Genomic DNA, 27,647 nt, shown 5'->3' on the forward strand with positions numbered 1-27,647 from the left:
GACGTAAAATGATCAGGTAAGAATGAAACTGAACTGGCTTTATGAAGCGAAAGGGGAAAATGACCTAAACACAAACGTACATCTTGGAAAACAAGACAAAAAATTATACCTGAACATGCGTAACCATCCCCACTGTAACCCGCGTTACAAGTACAGTTAAAGTGTCCAGCAGTGTTAATACAGGTTGTGTTTTCGTTGCAGTCGTGGATGCCGTTGCTGCATTCATCGATATCTAGATTATTCGAGGATAATGAAGGAGATGTAAAATGATCAGGCAAGGATGAAACTGTACTGGCTTATGAAGCGAACGGGAAATGACCTAAACGCAAACGTAGATCTTGGAAAACAAGACAACATATTATACCTGAGCACACGTGACCATTCCCACTGTAACCCGCGTTACAAGTACAGTTAAAGTGTCCAGCAGTGTTCATACAGGTTGCATTTCCGTTGCAGTCGTGGATGCCGCTGTTGCATTCATCGATATCTAGAGAATTGGAGAATTATATTGCATGAGTACACTGATAAGGCAAGGATGAAATTAAACAGGCTAATTATAAATGGAAAAGCAAATTATAGCTGAGTAAATGAACTGAATAAACGTATAATATTTACCTTTTTCACAATTTTCTCCAGTAAATCCAGATGTACATACACAGAGGTACTTTTTGTTAGTGTAGCCAGACAGGCATTTGGCGTTGTTGATGCAAGGTTTGACGATTGAGCAAAGATTCTGATGAAAAAAAAAAGACATTTGTAATACACCGCTTCTATTTTCTTAAGCTAGGTCACTATACAAAATTTAAACTGACGAACGAGGCACATTGTACTCAGCTGGTTAAAAATACTTGATAAAAGCAAGTCCGCGTAAAATAATTATTTTGTTAAAACCTACTATAAATATAAATGCAGGGAAAAAATAAAACGTGAAAGCAAACAAGTGTCAATTACACGACTAACCAAGAAAGGCCCCAAAACTTGCGAAATGCTTCAGCTGCTCGAGGCAAAGCTGAATAATTTCAATATATAATTTCGATACAACAAAAGGCGTACGATGTCCCTGCCATTTTATGTTGTTTAATTTGTGTAATGTTTTGGATGTTTTAGTATTTCAGTAAAGAAAAAGCTTTTTTAATAAGACGACTTATTTCTCAACAGGGCGCTGTAGCAGGCCCTTGGCCGTTTTTTAAGCAATTCATCGCTCAACAATTATGTATTCGTTCTGATTTGAATTATGATTCAAAATCGTTCACATTGGAGCGTTCCGTTTGCAAAACAATTGAACTGGCTAGACAGCTCTGTCAAATGGAAAACACCCTTAGTATCGACACTTATTTGCTACTTGAGTCCGCTAGACTGATTTTTCCTGCAAGCTGATTTGCTTTGCTTTACAGCAAAGTTCACTTCTTATCTAACCCGTTTGTTGACCATGTTTGGTCTCGGGAGGGTTTTTTCCTTGGAGCGGGATTATGAGTTGCTGCAATTATCCAATCAAAATGACAAAAATAAAATACCCATAGTTCAGGTTTAATTATCACACTTTTCTTAAGTTCACGTTGTGATGGTAAAAAGCACGTTATTTTCAAACGCTAGTTATTTATTTTTTCAGATCTACAACTCATACCTCAGAGGCTCCATATTTCCAGTCAGGCCGTCTTATTAAGTCTTCCGGATGCTGGAAGTGATCCGAATTACTCAACTCACAAATCATTTTGTTGTCAATTGGTGGTCCAATGTTGACTGAAACGCATTCGCTTTCCATAATGCAACGATGTTCACATGACCTGATGAAATTGTTTTCAATGGTGAGATTCAAAATTACGTGACCTTCCAGGTAATAGCCATGCTTTGGTGGAAGATATTTGATAGTTCGGCAGCACCCTACGAAAAAGAAAATGAAGTTCTTAGTCATAAACATCGTTATAAAAAGAATCAAGGATGAATAAAAAATTCTGACAAAGAGAGAAAAAGAGAAAGATCGAAGGGATTTCTAACTAATAGGGTTTGGGATTGGCCTTTTTCGTTATATAGGAAATATTACTTAGCTTCCATGATCAGTAACGATTCTAAGAACATTGTGTATGCACTGATAGTTTCACGGCCAGGTAAGTTAACGGAACATTCGAGAAACGGGTGTGTGTAGGTCTGACGTCTTAGACGATGTAAACGCCTCCAACATAAAAACAGCTAATGACGCCATTTGGTTTGGAATAAGCAATAAATTGAAACTCGTTTTCTCACCTTGCTGGGCATCTGTTTTGTATTGTAGCCAAGCTCCCCATAGACAACAGAGGAACAGGAAATCATGAATGGAGAAGTAACAATCTGCCATACTTAAATAGAAAAAATAAATAAAGAAATGAAATGGATTAAAATTTAAAAGCACCAACAAGAAACCGATGAAGATAAATGCTATATTCATCATTTCAGTTATGGAAACCTCTTTGAGTTCCTACAGAAAAATTAATCAGAGGTATCTTTTCTGTTCCCAAAGAATTTGTTTATTTAGTTTATTTGCCATGTAAACGTCCCGTCACGTTTGGTTTTCATATGGAAGAAAAATGAATAAAAAAAAAAAAGTATGCTAGCACTTTTGCGCAAGTTGTCCACAAAAACTTCAACTCGAAGATTTCTGAAGATAAATATGTTGTTGACGAAATTTATCACTTCACCACTAGTTTTATCAATAATATTAAAGAATTGGAAACTTGTACTGTAGTTAAATGCGACGATCTATGTCACTGGCATATTTTATTGTTTACCGTCCCTAAAGCATTAAGAGGGCGCTAGTCTATAAACTAACGGCACAGACTAACAGCGAGCCCATTATTTCGTAGCCTTAGACTAAAAACGTCATGAATTTGGTAACACCAAAGTTACACTGAAAGCTTTTACAATTTTATTTTCTAACTCGACGCGTAGCCGGATTAAATTGCACTAAATTTGTTAATAAACTAGAAAACATGAAACACTCCGTAAAAACTAAAATCTTATTTGAAGTCGTTATTTTCAACTTAATTCTGGTGCTGTGGTAAGACAGCGTGTAAATCTCATTTGAAGACGATTCATCTTATGATAAAATAACTTTCATCTTATTTATACGACGATGTCGTCTTAGAGTAAGATGATTTTTGTCTTAGATCCAAAGTGCCGTGGTAAGTTAAATTTTTATCTTCACTCAAGATTTGAACTATCGTATTGAACCTGATATATGGAGCAATGAAAGCACAACAAATTTCAATCCATAGAATTTTATTACACCAAATCTAAAATGACAGAACTTATACAAATCAGCTTACCGTAAATTCATAAGAAAACAGAGGCTGGCCGCGGCATTTTAAATACTGTTAACGTTTTGTTGGTCTTAATAAAAAGTGCCGTAAATTATGAACCTTGCGTTGACGATTGTCTGAATAGGTCTTATCACGGTTTTCGACGCCATTTTAACGAGTAGGCAAACAGGCTCAAAATAACAGTGTTTGTATGGAAATCCGATGTAAAATAATTGTCATAAAACACCACTTCTGAAAAATTCATGAATTGGAAACTTTTTGCCCTAGGAAAAGCATTTTAAGGAAAAAAATTGGAGGGATGCAGCTGTGCCAGAAAGCTTCCAGTCGTGTTTTGAACTTTCCATACATTTGTCTGTAAAGCGAACCAGCCGTGAACTGCTACTAAAAATAGTTCGCGGGAAAAAAATAAAGGGAAATGTATGGAAAGTTCAAAACACGACTGGAAGCTTTCTGGCACAGCTACATCCCTCTAATGTTTTTCTTAAAATCTTTTTCCTAGTGCCAAAAGTTTCCAATTCATGAATTTTCCAGAAATGATGTTTTATGAAAATTATTTGACATCGGATTTCCACACAAACACTGTTATTTCAAGCAACAGTAATTTCTTCATGTCCATTTTCATTCTTCTGTCTAGTTCATGCTGTTAATTTCGTGTAAGTTACAAAGTTTAGCAGAGCTTAGAAGGGACTATAGACCGTATTTGATGTCCAGATGTCTTCTCATTTGAATATTGAAGTTGTAGTCTCGAAATTCTTTTAAATTCTCCACTCTCCGCTACTTGAAGTCTGCGAAGGATCAAAGCTCTGCATTTTTGAGATGACTTAATCAGGAAAGATCAGAAAAGACCTCCAGGAATAAATTTGGATACCTTTTGTGTTGGTGTTGGAATTTTTCGATTTCTTCCAAGGCAATTCACCAATCAAGTAAGCAATATTTTTTTTTACCGAGAACTAAAATTGTTTTACAGAATTGTCAGAATTGGATCCCGGCCTGGTGAGAGTTGAGAATTTTTGAGGGAGCTGTTTTCATTTTAGGATCATTTGTTTTTTCCAAAGAATTCTAATACAATGTGGCTATGTTTGTTATACGGGTTCGTCCAAGAGTTCTTTTTGTTAAAATATCTGTTCGAAAGACATCACCCGTCTCAGACAGAAAGTCGGATTGAATTATGAAGAAAAACAAGCGTTATCTTAACCGAAAGGTCACCTGAAACTTTAGCAAAGCTGAAAAACTAATCCCATTTGTGTTGGGAAAACAATTATGTCGGTAAAAGTGCGAACAAAGACCCGCTAGCATTTCGAATAGCCAACGACAGCTCTTAAATTCGGGGAATAGTATTCCGTTTCCTAAAAAAAATTCAGCCAAAGAATACGAACGGATCAAGCTGCGTCAACTTGTGAAAATTTACGTTTTGGAGGTCGTAAAACGATGCGAGATTTTTTAAGGAACAACTTTTTAACTATTTGTGGTTGGGTGCTCTGGGTTTTACGCTTAACGGAGGAAATTCAGTCTACACACAAAATTACAATTTGTAAGCCAAAATGAGATTCGTACTGGTCGCGCTGGGCAAATTTCTCTTCTAAGCAAGCAAATGGGCCAAAAATGTGCTTGACGAGTTTGACACGAAGATTCTTGTCTCTTGTCTCTACTTGGTTTTATTGAAGGACACGATGCACCGGCCATGTAATTTTCTCATAAGAAAGCGACTCCTTTCATTTATTATGGTTGCCAAAACTTCCATAATACGGCATAAAATATTTTGATTTTGTTTCCGTTAATAATTCTCGTATCGTTGGCCAGTAATAAAAGCAATGAGCTCACGAACTGGGAAAATCGTTTAATGCTCGAAGTTCTTTCTTTGTGTGGTATTATTAAAATTTCCTTTTAAAACTCCGTTTGACTTTCCTATGTTAAACACCAACAAACTAATAAAGTTCACAAACGGCGGCCGAACTTGTTTACATGGCTATAATTATTATTATAAATTCGTTTTTACCTTTCTTGGCATCTGAGAAGTACTGTAGCCACTCTTCCCAAGAAAGAACAGAAGATAAACGAACTCGAAGTGAGACGATCTTCACCCCAAAAGAATGATTCGCTGTGTGTATAACTGGTGAATACGAGAACTAAATAATATGGATTGGAAGTGGCAGGTGAGTATTGATCACAATTGGATGGGGAAAACTGTCATCCATCTGGGAATGACAGAGTTAAATAATGGCACCAAACCACTTTCTCATCTATTATTGATTGTCGGATGACTTTTAAGGGAAGACGCTAACGTAAGCACTTATACCAATTTTTTTTTTTCTCCCTTGATAATTTCTATCAGGAAGAAAATAAGAGAGGGAAAAAGGGAGATATGTGAAAGACGTATAAATTATACTTGACTAAATCGAGGATCCCTTACACAATTGTACTGAAAGTGACGTTTACTTTTCAAAGTTTCCTTTAGAAATATTCAAAGGACCGGAAGTTTTACCCAGCAAACAGGTGTCCCGGCCGGCGCTTGAGTAGGGGATAAATTTTAATGTCTTGGCTGACGACAGTTCGTTTATTTGTTTTTTCATAAGGGTTATGCGCTCTTCGTAATTAGTAATAAGGGAAGAAGATTTGTCATGTACAAAAATAACTTGTGCTGGCTGAATAAGAAACACAGTGCTGAATTTTGCGACTTACCTCTTGTTATTCTCCCAAAATCTCAAACGTTTGATAAAATAAAAACTACACCTGCAGCTATCTCTAACCAAATAGGAAAAGTAGTAATGATCTATGGATTTTCTTTCAAGATTGAAATAGCTAAAGAAATCGTCGGGAGGCTAAAGAAAGAAATTGTAAGATGTTAAAGTAATGCAAATTTGTTAGGTGGGACAGATGTGTTTTTTTGTTTTCGCAGTTCCTCCTCTATTCGTCCAATTTATAGTGATGAGTTGGACACGGAAATTAAGTCCTCTGCTGTTGTTTCAAAGACATGACAAAAGCACCCAGGACTTTTAATAAAAAGAGCCAATACATTCTCTTAGTTTGTCCCTTTAATGGAAATAAATGTGTCCTTTACTACATGAGGTAACGCGTCAAGTATTTTTATTTTCCTTATAGTTTTTCCTTTTATTCTAATATAATCGCTTATTGAATCAAATATTTAGAAAGACGAGTAAAAATAAAACCACCAAAGGAAAAATATATTGACGACTGATACATTTTTCTTGAGTCAAAAGTAGCTACTCAATCGAAAGCTTCCCGAGGTGTCCTTGCGTCAGAGGCAACGTTGGACACAACATGGGTCAGCGATATTAATCACACAGACGATTAACTGGTGTGAAGGCAATAATGTATGTCAACAGCCGATAAAGGCAGTAGAAATTTTAATCCAAAAAAATTGCCTTTCTTGCGTACGCTGAAAAAAGTTACTGATAATGGAGAAAGCAAACTGAGACAAATAAATAACTAATTTATGAGCAAAAGCTGGATGATTGTTGCTAAAATAGACAAAGATGAAAACATATTGGGCATTTTGTGGCTTTTTCGGTTATAAGGGTGCGTCCAAGAGTTCATTTTGGTGAAACATCCGTTCGAAAGACATCACCCGTCTCAGTCAGAATCGGATTAAATTGTGAAGAAAAACAAGCGTTATCTTTAACGAAGGGTCACCTGCAACTTTAGCAACGCTGAAAAACTAATCCCATTTGTGTTCGGAGGACAAATACGTCGGTAAAAGTGCGGAAAAAGAACCGCTAGCATTTCGAAAAGCCAACAACAGCTCGTCAATTCGGGGAATAGGGTCCTTTCCTACATGAGGTAACGCGTCAAGTATTTTTATTTCCCTTATAGTTTTTCCTTTTATTCTTATATAAGCGCTTATTGAATCACATATTTAGAAAGAAGAGTAAAAATAAAACCGCGAAAGGAAACATATACTGAAGACTGATATATTTTTCTTGAGTCAAAAGTAGCTACTCAATCGAAAGCTCCCCGAGGTGACCTTCCGTCTGAGGCACAGTTGAACACAACATGGGTCAGCGATATTTATCACACAGACGATTAAATGGTGTAGTGTGTTAGCAATTAGGTGAGGGCCATAATTTATGCCAGCAGCCGATAACGGCAGTGAAAATTTCAATCAAAAAAAAAAAAAAAACCTTTCTTGCGTACGCTGAAAATAGTCACTGATAACGAAGAAAGGAGACAGAAACAAACAAATAACTAATGTATGACCAAAAGTTGGATGATAGTTGCGAAAATAGACAAAGATGAAAACATTATGGGCATTTTGTGGCCTTGTCGGTTATGAGGGTGCGTCCAAGAGTTTATTTTGGTGGAATATCCGTTCGAAAGACATCACCCGTCTCAGTCAGCAATTCGGATTAAATTGTGAAGAAAAACAAACGTTATAAACGAAAGGTCACCTGAAACGTTAGCAACGCTGAAAACTAATCCCATTTTGTTTGGAGGACAAATAAGTCGGTTAAAGTGCAGAAAAAGACCCGCTAGCATGTAGAAAAGGCAACAAAAGCTCTTAAATTCGGAGAATAGTTTTCCGTTCCCTAAGATTTTTAGCCATAAGAATACGAACGGACCAAGCTGCGTCAACTTGTAAAAATTTACCTTTTGGAGTTCGTAAAGCGATGGGAGATTTTTTAAGGAATGAACGTTTTAACTGTTCTTGGTGGGGTGCTCTGGGTTTTACGCTAAACGGAGGAAATTGTCTACACACAAACTTACACTTTTTAAGCAAAACCGAGATTCGTACTGCTCACGACGGGCACGTTTCTCTTCTCAACAAGCGAAGTAGGTCGAAATCGAAAGACAAATGTGCCCTAGCATGGGCCAAAGTTGTGCTTGACGAGTTTGATTCGAATACTCTCGTCTCTGCTTGCTTTTACTGAAGAACACGATGCACCATGAAATTTTCTCACAAGAGCTCAATCCTTTCATTCTTTGTGGTTGCCAAAACTTCCACGAGACGGCATAAAATATTTTGATTTTGTTTCCGTTAATGAGTCTCGTATCGTTGGCCAGAAATAAAAGCAACGAGTTCACGAACTGGGAAAATCGTTTATTGTTCGAACTTCTTTGTGAGATAATGATAATATTTAAATTTCCTTTTGAAACTGGTATATTTTTTTTTTGAGTCAAAAGTCGCTATTCAATGGAAAACCTCCCGAGGTGTCCTTACCTCTGAGGCACAGTTAAACACAACATGGGTCAGCGATAGTAATCACACAGACGTTTAACTGGTGTAGTGCATTAGCAAATTGGTAAGGACAATAATGTGTGCCGGCAGCCGATAACGGAAGTGAAAATTTCAATCCAAGGCAAAATGCCTTTCTCGTTTACGTTTAAAATAGTTTCTGATAATGAATAAAGCAAACAGAGACTAATAAATAACTTATGTGTGGCCAAACGTTGGATGATTGTTGCGAAAATAGACAAAGATGAAAACATTTTGGGCAAAAGTTGTTTTGCAGTTGCATTGAAAACAGCAATTTATATTGTAGAATAAAGAAGCAAACTATCTGCTCCAAGAGAACTCGCAGTTATGCGATAAAAACTTATTTGTGGAACCATCTAATGACTGTCACAAAATTGGCAGCGTTTTGACAAACGTCACGATCGTTCATGCGAAATTGAGAGTCATTGATAAAATGAGAAAACGATGAAGAAACAGATGAATTGGTATATCTGATTTTTGCAATAATTCAAGAAATAAAATATTGGCCTCCTAAAATAAATTTGGATCTCCTTTGTGTTAGAGTTTTCGATTTCTTCCAAGGCAATTCATCAAGCAAATTAGCATTTTTTTTACCGAGCACTAAAATGATTTTTCAGAATTGTCAGAATTGGATCCCGGCCTGGTGAGAGTAGAGAATTTGTAAGGGAGCTGTTCTCATTTTAGGATTATTTGTTTTTTCGAGAGGAATGCATTTAGCTAGCGATTTTCTCAATGGAAGGGGTAGTTGTAATGGCATTTTTTTGAGAAACGCACACCAACTGTTAAACATACCTAATTTAAGTATCACGAGTATTGCATCTCATGCAGGCTTAGGCGTCTTAAAATTTCCACAAGACCAAAATACTTCTTAAAATAAGGACCCCATCGACTCAGATTAATGTAATTAAAATTGCTCTTTCTTAAAGTAAGATTCCTCAATGTTGATTAAAATAAGCGCCTCTCAAATGAAGATGATTTTAAGACAATATTTAAGACGACCTCTTATCTTATATATAACTAAGACTCTAATAGTCTTCATTTAAGATCTCCTGTGTTAATATAAAATGATTTCCGTCTCAATTTAATGTGGTGATGGTGTTTCATAAGACGGAAAACGTAAAGACAAATCTTAGTTTAAGATATAAGTTTTTACGGAGCACACTCACCGCGGAAATCATTCTTAAACATGGTTTTTTCATACGGTTTCGAAATAAAGATCGAAAGATGACCCAACCTATAATGTTTTCCAGCTTAAAGTATTATTTGAAGGAAGTAGAAAATTTTCAATAACTTGCGCCGGATTGTAGATTGACCAAGCTAGTGTTTGCAGACTGTTTAGATCTCCCATAATTTCAGATTTCTCAAACAATGTGGCTATGTCGGTTATACGGGTGCGTCCTAGAGTTCATTTTGGTGGAATATCCGTTCGAAAGACATCACCCGTCTCAGTCAGAAATTCGGATTAAATTGTGAAGAAAAACAAGCATTATAAACGGAAAGGTCACCTAAAACTTTAGCAACGCTGAAAAACTAATCCCATTTGTGTTCGGAGGACAAATACGTCGGTAAAAGTGCGGAAAAAGTGCGTCAACTTCTGAAAATTTACGCTTTGGAGGTTGTAAAACGATGCGGGATTTTTTAAGGAACAACATTTTAATATTATTTTTGGTTGGGTGCTTTGGGTTTTACGCTAAACGGAGGAAATTGTCTACACACAAACTTACACTTTTTGTAAGTCAAAACGAGATTCGTACTGGTCGCGCCGGGTACGTTTCTCTTCTTAACAAGCGAAATAGGTCGAAATCGAAAGACAAATGTGCACTGGCATGGGCCAATATTGTGCTTGAAAAGTTTGACACGAAGTCTCTAGTCTCTACTTGGTTTTATTGAAGGACACGACTCACCATGTAATTTTCTCATAAGAGAGCAATCCTTTCATTCGTTGTGTTTTCAAAAACTTCATTAATACGGGCTTAAAATATTTTCAGTTTGTTTCCGTTAATAAGTCTCGTATCGTTGGCCAGAAAAAAAGAAAGCAACGAGTCCACGAACTGGAAAAACCGTTTAATGCTCGAACTTCTTTGTGTGGTAATATTTAAATTTCCTTTTGAAACTCCGTTTGACTTTCCTGTGTTAAAAACCAACAAACTAATAAAGTTCACAAACGGCGGCCGAACTTGTTTACACGGCTATAATTATTATTGTAATTTCTTTTTTACCTTTCTGGGCATCTAAGTAGTACTGCATCCACTCTTCCCAAGAAAGAACAGGTAAACAAATTCGAACTGAGACGATCTTTACCCCCAAGGAATGATTCGCTGCATGTATAATTAGTGAAAACAAGAACTAGAAAGATATGGATTGGAAGTGGCAGGTGAGTATTGATCACAATTGGATGTGGAAAATTGTCATCCATCTGGGAATGACAGAATTAAATATTGGCACCAAACCACTTTCTTATCTATTATTGATTGTCGGATGACTTTTAAGGGAAGACACTAACGTAAGCACACAATACCAATTCTGTTTGTTTCTTTTCTCCCTTGATAATTTCTATCAGGAAGAAATAAGAGAGAGAAAAAGGGAGATATGTGGAAGACGTATAAATTATACTTGACTAAAACAAACATCCCTTATACAATTGTACTGAAAGTGACGTTTTCTTTACAAAGTTTCCGTTAGAAATATTCAAAACGCCGGAAGTTTTACCCAGCGAACAGGCGTCCCGGCCGGCGCTTGCGTAGGGGATAAATTTAAATGTAGTGCGTTTGTTTGTTTGTTTTATTAGGGTTATGCGCTCTTCGTAATTACGACTAGGGAAGAAGATGTGTCAAGTACAAAAATAATTTGCGGCGGCTGAATAAGAAACACAGTGCTGAAGTTTGCGACTTTGCTCTAGTTATTCTCCCAATATCTCAAACGTTTGATAAAATAAAAGCTACACCTGCAGCTATCTCCAACCAAATAGGAAAATAAGTGACTACCTATGGATTTTCGTTCAACATCGTGAGAAGGTTAAGAAATCGTCGGGAGTCTAAAGAAAGAAATTGCAAGATGTTAAAACAATAGAAGTTTGTTTACTGGAACAGATGCCTTTTTTTTCGCAGTTCTGAACAACGGAAAGTGGGTTGGTTGGGTTGAGTAGCTAAAAGAAGACGGAATCCTTTTTTTGGGGGTGGGGGGTGGGGAGACGGGGATGTGTAACGCTTAAGCACGATCTCAACAGACTTTCCATACAAGCAATAGTTTTATTTAGTAACCCCTTGAAACACAGGTTTTGGCCAGACAGCGTTGACAGAGCTTGAAATGCAAGTATTTGTTTTTTTCTTGAGCTTGAAGACTATATCCCTGAATTGGAGGAATTTTAGAGGAAAAACCACAGCGGCGGCAAGTTGCAGTGGCATCTCCATATGTCTAATGGGGTGGTGGGTTGTTTCTTTCATCTCTCTTTATATCCAGACTCGGTGCTTCTTTGTTGAACCACAAACTCGGGCGAAGTAAATCTGTTCTCCTGGAAATACCATTTTGGTCCCAAAAGAGAACGCTGATTACAGCGGCGTCAGCTCCTATAAGTTGACGAGAGTGACATTTCCTGAGATTTTCAGTCAACGCGCCCCTGATGGGTTGTTTTAATTGTCGTTTTTCTAAGAGAGTGATGGTGGTGATGTATTTTTATATACCGCACTTATCACGTAGTCTCATGGCGCATAATCGATAAGTGGAATAATCTGCCAAACGAAATTGCTGAGGCGGAAAATTTGAACACTTTTAAAAGAACAGACTGAGATGTCATTCTGCAAATTTTTCAAGTGAACACTAAGTTCTTCTATTGTGTGATGTGTTATATATTTTATGCTTAGTATTTTAAAGAGTTGTAAATAGTTAATGTTTTAATTTATTTTATTATCAGGAGATAAACTAGAAAGGGATAACCTCTTTTATCTCCTTTTCACTTTCCTATGAATTTGTGAATAAACGGTTATTATTATTATTATTATTATTATTATTATTATTATTATTATTATTATTATTATTATTATTATTACAATCCTTCTGTAAGGTGGGATCGGACGTCAGCAGCATGTCAGAGATACAGTCACTCAGTATAACGACAGGGCTGGACCCAGCAACCTGACAAAACTGTCTCAGGGATGTCCCCTTTAGAGACGTGCCTGTTTAAAGCTTGGTTAACTCTATATCAATATTGTATTAACTTTCCCTGTTGTTTTCATGTTTTATAGTCAGTATTTGTTTCATTTTAATCCTTTTTTTTTCTTGTTAAGATTATCTTCGCCAACAAGATTGGAAAATTTGACCTCGAAGTAACAACTTTTCAAATGGCTGTGTTGTTCGCCTAGAATGAGCGACCGCACGAGAAGATTGCCTTCAAAAATTTGAGGTCGGTACAGGGCATCTTGTTTTCTTTATTTTGCTAAGCAAGAGAAAGCTTACTGCCTCTTTCTCGTGTTTCTTGTTGTAGGCTTGCCTCTGAACTTCCTGATTCGGAACTTCGAAGAACACTGTGTGTATGTGAACTTATCAACCTTCAACGATAATCATTTTTCAACACAGTTACTTTCTCTTGACCAGTCCAGCTCTGGTGGAATAATTTTTTTTCCTGGTCTCAATAATCGACAACAATCGATGACAGTGGATATCAATAGATACCCGCCCAGTTACTTGATTGATAACTTGATTGATAGCTAAGGGTAATATCTTTTGATTATCGATTTGTCATCGATTGGCGGATGTTAGTAGATGTCAATTAAACTAAGATCGAATTTCCTAAGCTGGATCAATTTTCACTGAACAATATAGGCTGGGTTTTTTTCCCTCTTGTATTGACGCATTTTTAGAAGAAGGTCATCCTTTTGCGTCTTAAGAACTATTTGTCTTTTCCGGTCACTAATTGCCTTCGCCGAGCTCAAACGACAGATTCTTTTATGTCAACCCGAAGCCAAATCTCCAAAGGATTTCAACGACAGCTCTTTGTTCTGGGTCAATCAAGAATTCGCCGTTATGTAAGTTGAGGACAAGTTAATGCTTAACAATAAATCGAAGTAGTATCACTGAAGATAATAGTTTTAAAATTTCTTTCAAAGGGTGTCACGCTAGTTTTCTTGTTCAAAATTGCTAGGTCACGCTTTTTTCTTGAATGGTGTTTTGCCACGTCTTTCTATTCTTTAGAGAAGTAGCCAAAACTGCTATACTCGAACAGGATCCACAAAACCACAAAAAAAAAAAAAAAAAATGGTGGTCTCGGTCTGCACTCCTCTTCCTCACCTGAATAGATGGTGTCTTTATTGCAGAGCCACCGCTGTATCCAGCAGTAAAAAATGACAGTAAAATTCAAACCTCACGTTCCTTGTTTATGTAGCAATGTAAACTCTTGCTACAGCTAGCTGAATATTTTTGTGTCAACTCAAATTTTAAAGTCAATAAAATTTTGTCGGTAATTATTTTCGTGAGAGAAATGGTGTCTTCAATAGCCCCCCTACCCCAGACAAGGTGGGTCCTCTTCGAACAAACTTGCTATAACCAGCCTCAGGTCATGCTTTCTCCTTCAAAGTGGCTGGGTCACAGTTTCTCCTTTCAAGGTGTTAACAACCTGTGGTCACGTGTTTCTCAGTTTTAAAGTCACGCCATCTCCTACAGTACCCAGTCTCCCAGACTCACAAGAGCGTTAGGTCATGGAACTCCTTCAAGCTTTACAAGCATGTATTTTCACAGCATTGTTTACTGAAACTATATGTTGTCTGTTTTATTTAGCAAAGACAGCAAAGTGCAGAAACGCAGCAAAGTGAACCTGATCGGTCGATTGCAGCTTTCAACAGGAAAAGCAAAAGAAGAAGAGAATGATGGTATCGTGGCACTCAGGATTCTAAGAATACAGGTACTGAATGTGAAATATATGAAATATCATATCAGGTACTTCACTGTTAATTGTATTTGTTACATTTTTCCTTATGATTGTTGTGTTTTATGCGTTCAACCATACAAATGTTTATAGAAGCGCGGATATTGAAGGTTATTTTCCACGTACCGATTTCTTGGCCCTATTACCAGGTCCAGTCGCATGGGCCAATTTACACGTCACTATTTGGCGACCGATTTCTTTTTCCGTTTGTGTTGGCGTGATTTAAGAAATCTGTTACAAATCGGACCGATGTCCGTCCGTTCACTTATTTTCTTCGTCAAATTGCACCAAATCGGCCTGATAATCGGTACGTTTAAATATCGGTAAACCAATCTCGATATATTAAAATTCGTACTTGGCATGGAGGTTTATGGGAATAAAACAAAAGAAACTACATTGAGGTTCAGAAATGAACAAATAAATTCTGTTGTTTTACTCCCCTAAGCCTCGTAGCCAAGCTAGAATTTTAATATTATCGAAATTGGCCTATTACCCCTTCCTTGCATTTTTCTTCGCCCAATCAAACCAATCAGGTGTTGTTTGGATCTGGAACTTTTCAGTGGTGATAAATTCCCCACGTCTACTGCTATTTTGTAATGTCATCTTGAGAGTTTTGTTCTGATTCTGACATCCCTGTTAGATTATAACATAGATATAGTTCTTGTCTGTTGATTTTTATCGCCTCTCCCTTACTCCATGTTCGTCTATCTTGTTTCAGGAAGCGATTGTCAAGATCATGACGATGAGAAAGAGAATCACGAACGCCGCCCTTCAAACAGAACTGGTTGAAATTCTTAAAAACATGTTCATTCCTCAGAAGAAGATGATCAAAGATCAGATCGAGTGGCTTATAGACCACAAATATCTCAGGCGGGATGAGGAGGACATTAACACTTTCTTATACGTTGTATAACGAACGGCGGAAGACAAGTCTTAAACCTTTCACATCCAAATAGTACCTTAGCTGAAGATTAAAATTTCAAATTTCTCGGACTTGTGGAATAACTGTTCGACAGCTTCTTGGCCATCGTAGCTGGTGGACACACGGTGCAACATTGCTTTCATCATTGCGCCAATGCTGCATGCAACATTGTCTGGAATGGCCACACGGGGTTGCGTGCATATTTCATACAACGTTATTCGCAATATTGCAACGTGTGTGCCGGCCTTTATTGGCGCGAAGCAGGAGCCATAATCCCCGGTTATGGCTCCTGGCGCGAAGGCAAAGTTTTGGCTTCCCTGCTGCTGAAACTTTGCCTTCGCGCTAACAGTTACGCAATATGCGCAGATAATTTAGAATCACAGTAATTTTCACGATAATTAAGTTTAAAAAGAAGGTCAACATTTCCAAGTCTGGGTATGAAATAACTGCTTTCCTCAAACGAGACATTCCAACTCAGGTTTGTCCTTTTACTTAGAGCTTCTGCAGTTAAAGGCAACGGAGGCTCTGTTCGAAAAGAATATCTTTCCCCTCCTTTGCCAGTTAATGCATTTTGCATCTGTTTCCTAAGAAGTGCTCTGTTACGAAGACACTGCGAGGTAAATTTTAGTGGAATTTATTGAAATAAAGTTCCATTTGTAACAGTTTTGTACGGAGAATTCCTGGTTGAGATTATAATTGACTTCTTTCGATTCTCATCTTATTGTAACGTGCTTTTGCTTGTTTGTGCTTTGGTCAATCTCGTCCCTGGAGCTAGCTATTGGCCATCGTCCCTGCTTTATCGTCGATTTTATGGCAATTTGCGCATATGCGATGTGAACTTGAATGTGTAACATCTTAGGGGATTCCCAGAGGCATCACTTACGCTATCAAACTGCCGAGAAATTGTGGTGAAGTACATACGCGCACGGCTCTTGAAATTGCAATCGCCATAAAAGTCAACATCAAAATCACAACAAAACTTTCCAATTTGTACGTCCCTTTATGACTGCATGTATTGGGATCAAATTCACACAAACTGCATACGAGCACGCTTACTCAAGTTTAAGGATGGTTCCTACTTTTGTTACTGCACATAGGTTCTGCGCATCTCGAGATACTCTGGTTTCCAATGGATGGTGCCCACTAATTTAGGGATATTTTAGTGCGGTTTAAAACTATGCGGAGAAAGCAGAACTTAGGAAGTGTTCTTGGTATCCAAAACGAAAATTGGGGGGTAACCATGCATTTTTTAGTGATAATAAAGCTTCAATTATGGAAAAAATACCGTACATTGTTTGTATTTTACAACTTTTTAATATTATTGTCGCTTAATTATCTCGTGAAAAAATGCATGGCTACCCCAAATTTTCTTCAGTTTTGTATTCCACTAGACGGCCCTTGCTACTGCTTTTTTCGCATAGTCATAAACTGCGCCAAAATTCCTCTGTATTAGTAGGCACCGTCCTTTGTCGCGTCAAGGACGCAGACAGCAGTATTGTATTCATAAGATCTCTTCGCCGCTTTCTCAAAGGTACGTTTTTGCTAACACGTGATTTTCTCATAAGTTTTCAGGTGACGGACGCTTTAGCTTGGTTTGCCAAAATCAAGTCGATGGGACTGCCAGACGTTTCGTTAAGTTGCTTCAGTTTCTTCAACAATTTCTAGCAATTAAGTTACCCTGCTGCGGAGCGGCACTCGTCCCCAGCACGTCCCTTCTCCTCGCGGGAGCCGACTTCGCGCGCGATCGCGTGTTTTAATTACTCGCAAACCAATCCCTTATCCAAACACCAAGTGAGGCGGTGTGTATAAGCCTTAGTTGCAACATGCACATTCCTGTCACCGTGCTAAATATATTTTCCATACCATTCTTATACTACAATCAGGTCTGGGGGACGTTTTCTTCAACTGTGAGCTGTTCCTAATTTTTTTTTCTCAGTTGTCTGCAATCAGCACCCATCAGTTCCTATTTCATACCCTTTGTCGGTACTTGAGGGGGCTCTCCATTGAGCCACAATTTTCCGTTGTTAGTTCCGGAAACATTCCGAGGCAAAGGGGAAGGCTTTTTTCATCCTTTCCAAACCTTTCAGTTTCCGAAATTTTGCCTAAATGGATGTGTCACGTGACGTCCAGGATGTGTCACGGAATCCGTCACGTGAAACCGTTGACCGTCAGAGGTTTACTCACAGCCGGATTGTGCTAGCCTGATCACAGTCCCCTACTTTGACTATTTTTGCGTGGGATTTTCTAAATTCGTACGCTTCGATGGAACTCCCGCCATCTTTGTTTGTAAAGGTGAGCGTAACCTGGGGAGAGTGTCCCCTCACTCTCCCCAGGTTGTCCTCGCCTTTACAAACCAAGATGGCGGGAGTTCGATCGAAGGTCTGAGCGAAGAGTTTCGAAAATCCCCCGGAAAAATAGGGGACTGTAAATAGTCTAGGATTTTGCAGGATTGTACATTACTCAAAGTTCCCACCATACAGTCCAGCCGTTTAAGAAAGGGATGAAACATCTGTCTTACTATTCTTGCTGGTAAGATCTTGATTTTCCCACTGAATTTCCTCGCTCAAGTTTATAAGTAGATTGCATAAGATGGCGATCATCGTGGGCCTGACCGCTAGTGCAAATGTGGATGAATGAACAAACTTTGCCAAACGCCTTCTATTCTAAAAGCTCTGTTAGCTTTGGGTTTTGACACAACAAGCAATAGTGAATAGGGCCTGAACATGGCAAAGTGATTATTACTGATATCTTCCTGTAGCCATTAATTTTTGAGACTTAAGCTTAACTCTATACTCGTTAACACGCCAAAACTACAGTAAGTATGACGTTTTGGCCGACAATTTACCTCTGAAACTCTGCTTGAATTTGCTGGATGTGGCTTTTAAGTTAAGTCCCTCACGTCCCAATTCTTTTCATACGTGTATGTTTGGGAGTGGTAAGAGGGGAAGGAGAGGGCTAACAAGCCAAAACTACAGTGAGTATGAGATTTTGGCCTACTATTTACCTCTGAATTCTGCTTGATTTTGCTGGATATGGCTTTTAAATGGTCCCTTTATGCCCTCAGTTCTTTCCATACGTGTATGCAGATCGAGCCTTTCACTGTTGAATTGTTTGGGAGTGGTGGGAGGGTAGTATGAGTATGAGATTTTGGCCGACTATCAGGCACCTCTGAAACTCTGCTTGAATTTGTTGGATATGGCTTTTAAATAGTCTCTTTCACCCAAATAACTATAGACTAACTTTAGACTAACTTTTAAATGGCTAGTTATTAGAGTGTTGTGTGGTTTAAAGTTGGTGATGTCTGCACCTGCAATATCCACTGTAATGCGAGCCCATCTTGAAATTGTGTCCCTGGAAACTTGTCCATGAGGGTGAAACCATAGTCTAGTAATGTGGTCGTTGGAATTATGGAACTGGTCAAAAATCAAATGTTGTTGCTAGTGCAGAATCTCTTTGTAGTAAACCTAACTGGGTACCACAATGTCACTGAGTGAATCATTTTTTGTGAGCCACACACTGTCAATTCCTAAGCCAGCATTTGAATAATTTTCGATGTATATGCGTTATTGACCAAGCGTGAGGTCAAGATGGCTGGATATTGGCCAAGTTCTTTATTTGCGTTTTTATGGACCGAGACGAAGTCAAGGTCCATAAAAATGCAAAAAAAAGAATGAGGCCAGCCATCTTGACTGAACAAACTTGGTCAATAAAGGATTTATTATATGGCTTTACCTTCAAGTTAAAACTACAACAACAAAACAAAACAGGACATGAAACTGCTCTGCTCGGAAAGAAATTCTTTATAGCTGGCCGGTGCAAGATTAATTTTCAGTGCATTTTTGGATGAGCATGTAATTGTGGCAACCAAGGAATCCTAAATTATCTTAGGGCTCTAACTTTATAATGGCTTAAAGGGAGTATACAATTATTGAGAACGAAAAATTTAGATTTTCGCAAGAGCTGGAAGATTTGAATAGAATCCGGCAAACTCGCCATTTTCAGCCGATCGTGCGGTGGCATAAATAATAAACATTTTTACACAGTTTTCGGCTTCCAATCATTAATTCCTGAATGAAACAATAGATTTTGAGATTATATACTAATTTAAGCTGAAAAAAAAGAGCGGGTAAATCAGAAAACTGGGCGAAACTTTGATAAGATTTTGTTGTTTCCAACAAGCAAGACGCGGCTAAATTACAAACGTGAGCTTCTTCGGAGAACTTGAGAAAAATACTTTTCTGAACTGCTCTAAACACTTAACGCAATTTCCACTACGCTATGATTTAAATACAGTCATTGCAAACCTAGAGAACTTATCAATTTGGCACTCGACTTGAGACATATAAGTTTTACAAAATCAACTCTATCTAAAATACTACACGCAGAGCAACTCACCGATTTAACTTACATGTACATTCATTGTAGCTGTAACAAAATTTTCACTACACCAGGATGATTCCATTCTCTTTCCTTTTCTTTAGGTAAATGTTGAGAGTTTACCGAACTTTTTAGTGAGCGTTTTCTCCCAAAACAATGAGAAAATCGAAGAAAAGATTGCATTGTTGTTGGGATTAAACTTTCGATGCCAAGCGGACGGGCAAACGGGTAATCCTGAGCGGGCAAGATAGCTCCATCTTGCCCACTCGGGTAGCCAATCACAGTGCAGGATTTGACTCATCTTGCCCGCTCGCGGAGCCAGCCATATAATAAAGCTGCTTATAATTTATTGTATTGAAAAGGCAATCAAAAGACTTCAAAATTAGGGGTTGCAGTTCAGAGTTTTATCTACTGGAAAGCAGTATGATTATCTTTTCAGTTGTAAACATCTAGGACCGAAAAAAAAAGGATGTTGTTGTTAACAACTGAAAATCAAGCTTACAGAAGCAAAGCCTCTTATTTTTAATGTCACTTTGAATAGCAAAAAAGTATATTTTATCAATAAAAACTTTAAAATATTGATCCACCTTTGTTGAAAATTAATCCAACAGTGCTCAGAAATACCTAGTATTAATTATCTCTGGCTGCACATCTTGATGGCCAGGATGAAAATGGACTGCAGAGTAAAAAATGGACCAATTTTTTTAAGATCTTCCCTTGTGTTGGGAAACATTGCTGAAACTTATCAAGGCTTGTTCTTCCCTCAAGAGTTAATCACTTGATATTTGTTTCTTGGAGCACAAAGAGAAATATTATTTTTCCAGTTAGAGCAATTATATATATATATATAATTGTGGGTACACTCCTTTTCACTTGGATTTGTGAATAAACAGCTATTATTATTATTATTATTACTATTATTATTATTATTATTATTATTAGTAGTAGTAGTATTATTATCATTATTATTATTATTATTATTGTTATTATTATTATTATTATTATTATTATTATTATGTACTTAATGTCAAAACCTTGTACTGCTTTGACCAAAACATAGTATGATGCCTGTGACAATACCCCTTTAACATCACAGTAGCAGCTGAAAAATTGCACAAGTAATTGGCCACAAACGTAAAGTAAGCATAATGTGGTATAAAGATGTCATGCAATTTTGCTGTACCCATTTGCTAAAAAGCCTTAACTAGGGAAAACAGTTGACACAGGGACATGTGCTCAAGGATTACGCTGGTTAAAGGCCCTGTCACCAACTGTTTCATGCATCTCTTTTGGATATTTATTAAGATTCTATTGTGACCGTTCTAACAACAGTAAAAATATATTTAAAAATGACATGTAACCACTTACTGACGATGCTTGTTCTCCATTGTTTTTTTAGTTAGTACACATAGTAATGTCACTGAAGCCCAAAGTTGTGGTAATTGGTGCAGGGATAGCAGGACTGTCGGCTGCAAGTAAGCTGTACCAGTCTGGGAAAGCCGAGGTGTGCGTCTTAGAGGCAAGTAAGCGAGTTGGTGGTAGAATTCACACTGGCAAAATTGGAGACAATCAGGTGGAGTTTGGTGCTGCATGGATACACGGCACAATTGCAAATCCGATATTTGACCTGGCCTGTGACTTGAAACTACTAAGCAAGACAGATATTAACAAGGAATGGGTTAATGAAAACAGCAGAACAAAACCAAATATTGGCAATCAATGGCGATGGAAAATAGATGATCATCTAATAACAGAGGTTTGGAAAGTCTTTTATAACCTTATCTCAGAGACTGAAGATCTGTCAAAGATGGAAAGTTTTGCTAAAGATGTGAAGGGTGGTTCTAGTATGACAGTTGGTGATTATTTGAGCCAAGGTTTTCAATCTTATCTTGAATCATGCAACTGTACCTCAGATACACCAGAAATTAAGTCACTAAAGCAAAACTTGTTTTCATTTTTCCAAGAAAGAGAATGCAATTCCACTGGTACTGATTCCTTAAGTGATTTAAACCTTGAAGAATTTGGCGAGTATATTTACTTAGATGGCTCGGATTTTTGCCCTGTTCCTAGTGGTTATGACAACATTATGAAAGCATTGCAAGCAAAACTTATCATCAGCTGTGTTCATGTTAACCATGAAGTGTCACAAATAAAGTGGACAGCTTGTGATGAATCAGAGACTCCAAACGGCCATCATCCAGTGAACATTGTCTGTAGTAATGGCAAATCATTTGAAGCAGATCATGTCATACTGACAGTCTCTCTTGGTGTCCTCAAAGAAAAGTATTTGTCCTTGTTTTGTCCCCCATTGCCAACTGACAAAATCAATGCTATCCGTCATCTTGGTTTTGGCTATGTAGGCTATGTATCCCTGCTCTTCAGTTAATGTTTGCAGGTGAGGCAACACACCGTCAGTTTTATGGGACTGTTCATGGAGCTTATTTGACTGGCGTTAGAGAAGCAGAGAGGCTTTTAAAATACCTAAACAACTAAGAAAAAAAAATGTTGAGCATTTGAGTTTTCATCCTCTGTAGTTGAATTTATATAATATCACTGTTGTGTTCTCCATTCTTTTGCTTGTCATACTATTTTTGTGAGCTCCGCTGCTCTGTAACATGTGTACGTGTAACTGCATGGCTGTAGCGTTCTTGCAAGCTGGCTTTAAGTATTATTTGCAGGTATTAAGTTTGCATTTACAAGTAAAGAAGGGCGAGAAGAACATCACTTTACATTGAGGATAATTGATGAACAAAATGCAACAGAAATGGACGAATGAATAAATGAATGAATGAATGAATGAATGAATGAATGAATGAATGAATGAATGAATGAATGAATGAATGAATGAATGAATGAATGAATGAATGAATGAATGAATGAATGAATGAATGAACGAAGAATGAATTGAAAATGAGTGGATGAATGAGTGAACGAACGAATGAACGTGAGTGAATGAATGAATTATTGAATGAATGAAGAATGGATCTAGAATGCATTAATGACTGAAGAATGAATTAGTGAATGAGTAAGTGAAGAATAAGCTAAGAATGATTAAAGGGTGAATGAATGAGGTGTGAATTTGGAATAAATTAATGAATTATTTTGTGAATGATAAGAATTAATTTTTGTCCCAAATTACTTTTCATTTTGCCCCATATTGGGAGTTTCAAAAATTGGGGGTAAAAATTTGACCAAAGCAAATCCAAGGGACACAACTTTTGGTTCAGTGAATCGGGAGTTTCGAAAAATGGAGATTCGACTGTAAATTCAAACTGGTTAGGAAAATGTTTTTTTTTTCTCCTGTTTAACCCTTTAAGCCCTAACAGTGATCAGCATCAGTTTTCTTTTTGTAATATCAATACTTATTCAACCCCTGAGGTCATGAGAATTAAGGATATGAACACCCAAGGTGAATTTTCTTGATATACTTATAACTTCTCCCCAGTACTTTTATAAGAAACGTATGGGGACAAGATAGGAGAATTTGTTCTTTGATATTAGGGGTTAAAGGGTTAAGGAAATGATAAGCAAAGAAAAAAACGTCGAAAATCACAGCTGGAAGTTTTAAGGATGAATTTTTTAATAATTCAGTCAACAGGTGTGTAAATAGAAACGGTGTTTTATTTTCTTGATATTTAAATTAGGTCAGCATTGTTTTTATCTTGAATTAAAATAAAAAATCTGAGTTTCGAATGTTTATTATTCTTTCAAAAAGGGGTTGAAAATTGTCTTATTGGCTAAAATTAGTAAAATGGGGTTGACATCACTCGTTATTAACTTTTAAAGTCATTAATATTTGGTACTGGGGAAAGAGTATCCATTTACAATAAATAAATGATGTAATTCTATTAAATATTTATTCAGCAGAAAAAAAAAATAAACATTACTTTTGACGAAAGCAGTTTTCCGATAAAATTTGCATTTTTTTGTTCACTTTGGAAACTACAACTATACGTGGTTCTGATCTCTCTGCCGTCAACTGAGCAACATCGCATGTCTTGGAAATGCAGGGTTCTCTTGAAATCGCGTTGGTTTCATACTCTGCTTTCAAATCTAATCCTCCAAACGAATTTAGACAGAACAAAACCGGGACCGATAATATGCGGCTTCCAGACAGCACACAGGTCACGATAATCAGCGATAAACAAGAGCTTTCCAACACACCAAAGATTAACATCGTGAACACAGTCAGCGAGCTGGATGCCTTCCGGAATCAGGTCCTCAACCGTCCTCTTCTACTGTTCGTAACCTGCGGCAGGCATGTACCACATGGGCAAAGGTAAATTCTGTTATTTAATAGCTTTTTGTTTTTCATGTATTCTTGTTAGATGTATTTTCCAATCAGTGACACTGACATACTCGAATAAAGAACATCCAAGTTTCCCAACAGGAGTGGAACCTAAGACCTTCCGATTACTAGTTCGGATGTTCTACCACTGAGCTACAGGAGACTCGTGGGAGCTAAGGGCATTAAACTAGGTTCATGGGACAAACATCCTGCATACTGCTAGGTTCTGAATGGCGATAAGTGGTATTTGTGAAAGAAATGTGAATAAATGATAGATGTATTTTTCAGTGGGAAAAATTGACATACTATCCTTATAGCAGATTATTTTATAATAACTTATAACAATATTGTTATACTGTTTTACCGTAGAAAGTCATTTTATTGATTTTTTTCGCGATGGCTTTATGCTGACGTTTCCGACTCTAAACATCTTGTGAACTTACATGTAAAACCTTCCCTAGATCGTTGAAGTCAGCGCCAGTAGGAAACTCATTTCATCCCTTCATTTCTATTTACCAGACTGAACAACAGGGGTGAATATCTGAGCATGCGTGACCCTGAATGGTGGATCCAGTCGGATAACTCCCCCTGGCGGAACCCTTATGCCCGGTGGGGAACTGAACATTGCACGTCGCTGTACGAGGAGCGGTACATCAGACCGGAGTTTGTCGTCAGTGTTGACACATCACACCCCGGGGTGAGACGGACACTGGAAGAGGGACTCAACAAGGCAGAGGACATGTTAGATGAGAAAGCTAGCTTTGCTGTTGAGGTTAGTGCGCATGCATCCCTGATCGTAGCCTGTTTTAGACGTGTTCAGATTATTGGAAAAGAAGAAAATACTACGCTTGCAGAAAAAATGTGAGGGATAAAAAGATGGAGGAAGACCACGTGTATTTTTTCTTCGCGGCCCACTCGACCGAACATCCGGGACCAGTTGAATAATAGTTAAGGATGGTGCTTTATTTTGGTATTGCGCATAAGAACAGCGCTTCTCGGGATGGGTCGAGAAATACGGGTTTAAGTTTTAAATTTAAAGACGGTACCCACATATACAAAGGTATTTTTGCGCGTTTTATGACAATTTTGGAAAAGTATGTCTTGCAAGTATTATTGAAGTCCAAGCCGGGTAACCGCGCATTTTTCAGAAATATTTAAATATTTCCAGATGGAAGTATGGAAAAAATGCCATACATTATTATGTTCAATTACTGTTGGTTCATTATCGGTGAAAATTGTGTGGCCGCCACCAATTTTCTTTTTTTATTTCAGTAGCCCTCGCTAAGATCTGCTTTTCCCGCAAAAGTAACTCTGTATGAGGAGGCATATTCCTTAACGTCGGACGCTCCTTCTATAAAAAAAAAATCAACACATTATTTTAATATATAACATTAGAACGCAATTAACCTGGCCCTGGGTTCAGATTTGATACCAGACTGTCTGGAAGAAATTCTATAATTATATAGCAGACTGATCCGTACTTCAATTTGAGGTGATCTGATGAGCAACTTTGGTTTCTTGACAGCGTGTCCTCGATCGAATCTAACTTTTACTTAACTTTTAACTTTTTCTAACTTTTAATACAAAGGCTCCCAGGTACTCATGAATTTCGAGGACGTTTCCCAATTGCTGCTTCCTGGGTCAATTTGACATTAATCCCTTTATAAACTCACGGTCTAAACGACGATCACAAACCATCAGGCCTAACTCCAACACACTTTGCATTTCAACAGTTTAATTTCAATCCCATGATTCTCCGCTGGTAGAAAACTCAAGGCATCAAACGCTACGACTCGCTAGAATGTCTTGAAATGACGGCAGCTGTTGGAGCGAACTTCGTGGTCACTAACTGTTCCGCTGTCAATCATTTCTTTGATTGTCACCCTGCATGGTGCGCCTGTTGGCCTTGTTACCTGCTGTTTGCAGTTCCCTATAAAATCTGGCGCAACGCGGTTCAAGGTGTGCGTGACATTGCTGTCACGATAGAAGGTAACGCCATTTCCGCAAATCTCGGAACTTCAAGCTACAGCTTGGCTGATCTTCACCAGTCTCCCGTACATAGAAACCAGCCAATTTCTACTGCGCAAGAAACAGCATATAACGCGGTGCCGGTGCCTCATGGGATTCCTTTCCATACCTTTTTCCCTCCGCCCTCCCTGCAGGGGACACTGGGTAATCCACGTTTCAAGGCAACCTACAATCTTGGACAGATCAAATGAAAAATTAAGACCACCCCTCCCCCCCATTTCAATGATGGAAAAATGGCGCGTTTTGCTTTGCGCGCGGATTCATCATGAATTTGGGGGGAAGGGGGGTTTAATTTTTCATTCTATTCTGTCCAAGATTGTCCGACGTTCACACTGACGTTACCAGTAGCTTCATAGGTCAAATACTATAAGATGAAACCTGCAATCACGCTTTTAAAACTAAACCTAGCGCAAAGAAACTCAACCACACGAAAACAGTGGTCCTGTGTGGAAATGAAAACATCACATAAGTACTGTATTTAAAAGGAAATCTTGATAAAGTGTGTGTCGTGTGTATTCTATTAATATGGAGATGGAATAGGCATAGTTGCGTGTCATGACTATTGTCGCATTAGGCTGAGTTATTGCAGCCTTAGTGTTAAAAAAATTTTGCAAGACAAATAAAGAAGTGGAAAACTGAAAAGGCGCCTGTCAGAACACGCTTGTACTCAATTCAAGCTACATTGTAACATTACATTCCAGTGGTATTATGAAGGTAGTGGGGAGTGAATTTGTGTTAATGAATAAAAGAAAAGAGAGGCTCTCGTACATGAGATGGAAAACCATTTTCTTTTTCTTTCTTTCTCTTTTTTTTTTTTTTTGTGCTTACGGGCGAAAGCCCGTGTAAATCAACTGGCTGTTGACTAGACTGGTGGAAAACTAGAAAAAAGAAAAGAAGAAAAGTCTAGAAAGATTAAAAAAAAAGATTATGATGAAGAGATGAGGGGCTCGAACCAGCGGTATCATCTACGTTCAGCACACTGTACGCAATACACGCTCTGAACCCATGTGCTATTGCGTCTACACATTCAAGTTCTTGTGAATTTAAAGTTCTAAAACTGTCTTTGTTTACACTGAAGACCTTGAAGCAAAACTGTAAACACTTCATTTTATTAATATTTTTCAATTCTTAAGAACTTACAACGATTTTATTATTTGAAAGTCTCTATTGGCACGGTTTACAAACTGTTAGCAACGATTTTCCACGATTTACCACGGTTTCGTTGCAGTGAGAGACAAATGAAAGACTTGAATCAAATATATTTTACTGATAGCCGGAATCGTCCAAAACCGTTTGAAACCGTTCAAAACCAGCCATAAACCGTGCAAAATACATCGTAAACCGTCAATAAAACGTTTGAAGTATCATTCCGGAAACATAGTTCCAGTAGGCGATGGCCGGTCAGTGAGTACTGTGACCCAAGGAGTTAATATTTTAGTCGTTCTCCGTTGTTTTGTATTATGCCGGTGATGCGACCACTCATAGACTGGATAGTTTTATCGATCAACTCCTGAGAAATACCACTGATTGTTCTCTGCACTCTATCACAGAATTCTTCATACGACTCATGTATGATGTTTTCGTTCAGGGCATCTTTTTCCAACTTTTTG

At 37.8% G+C, this 27,647-nt stretch overlaps 3 protein-coding genes and 1 pseudogene across 13 annotated transcripts in view; 3 read left to right on the plus strand and 1 right to left on the minus strand.

Annotated features, from left to right (window-relative positions):
* The window catches only part of LOC146455921 (uncharacterized), a 416,007-nt gene that overhangs the window by 271,321 nt on the left and 117,039 nt on the right, over positions 1-27,647 (minus strand). The gene's annotated exons all lie outside the window — the stretch shown is intronic.
* The window catches only part of LOC146455929 (uncharacterized), a 364,345-nt gene that overhangs the window by 174,077 nt on the left and 162,621 nt on the right, over positions 1-27,647 (plus strand). The window lies entirely within an intron of this gene.
* LOC146455938 (peroxisomal N(1)-acetyl-spermine/spermidine oxidase-like) lies at positions 17,754-22,214 on the plus strand (annotated as a pseudogene). Its single transcript, XR_014858918.1, has 2 exons — positions 17,754-17,873; positions 21,121-22,214. The product of XR_014858918.1 is annotated as a peroxisomal N(1)-acetyl-spermine/spermidine oxidase-like (transcript).
* Positions 23,726-26,084, plus strand: LOC146455939 (uncharacterized). The gene is made up of 3 exons (XM_085093681.1): positions 23,726-24,000; positions 24,529-24,781; positions 25,743-26,084. Exons 1-3 carry the CDS (start codon positions 23,726-23,728, stop codon positions 25,773-25,775), a joined length of 561 nt encoding a protein of 186 aa, XP_084949807.1. The 3' UTR covers positions 25,776-26,084.

This window comes from Pavona decussata, unplaced genomic scaffold (genome assembly GCF_977016875.1).
Source record: "Pavona decussata unplaced genomic scaffold, jaPavDecu1.1 SCAFFOLD_265, whole genome shotgun sequence".
Taxonomy (NCBI): Eukaryota; Metazoa; Cnidaria; class Anthozoa; order Scleractinia; family Agariciidae; genus Pavona; species Pavona decussata.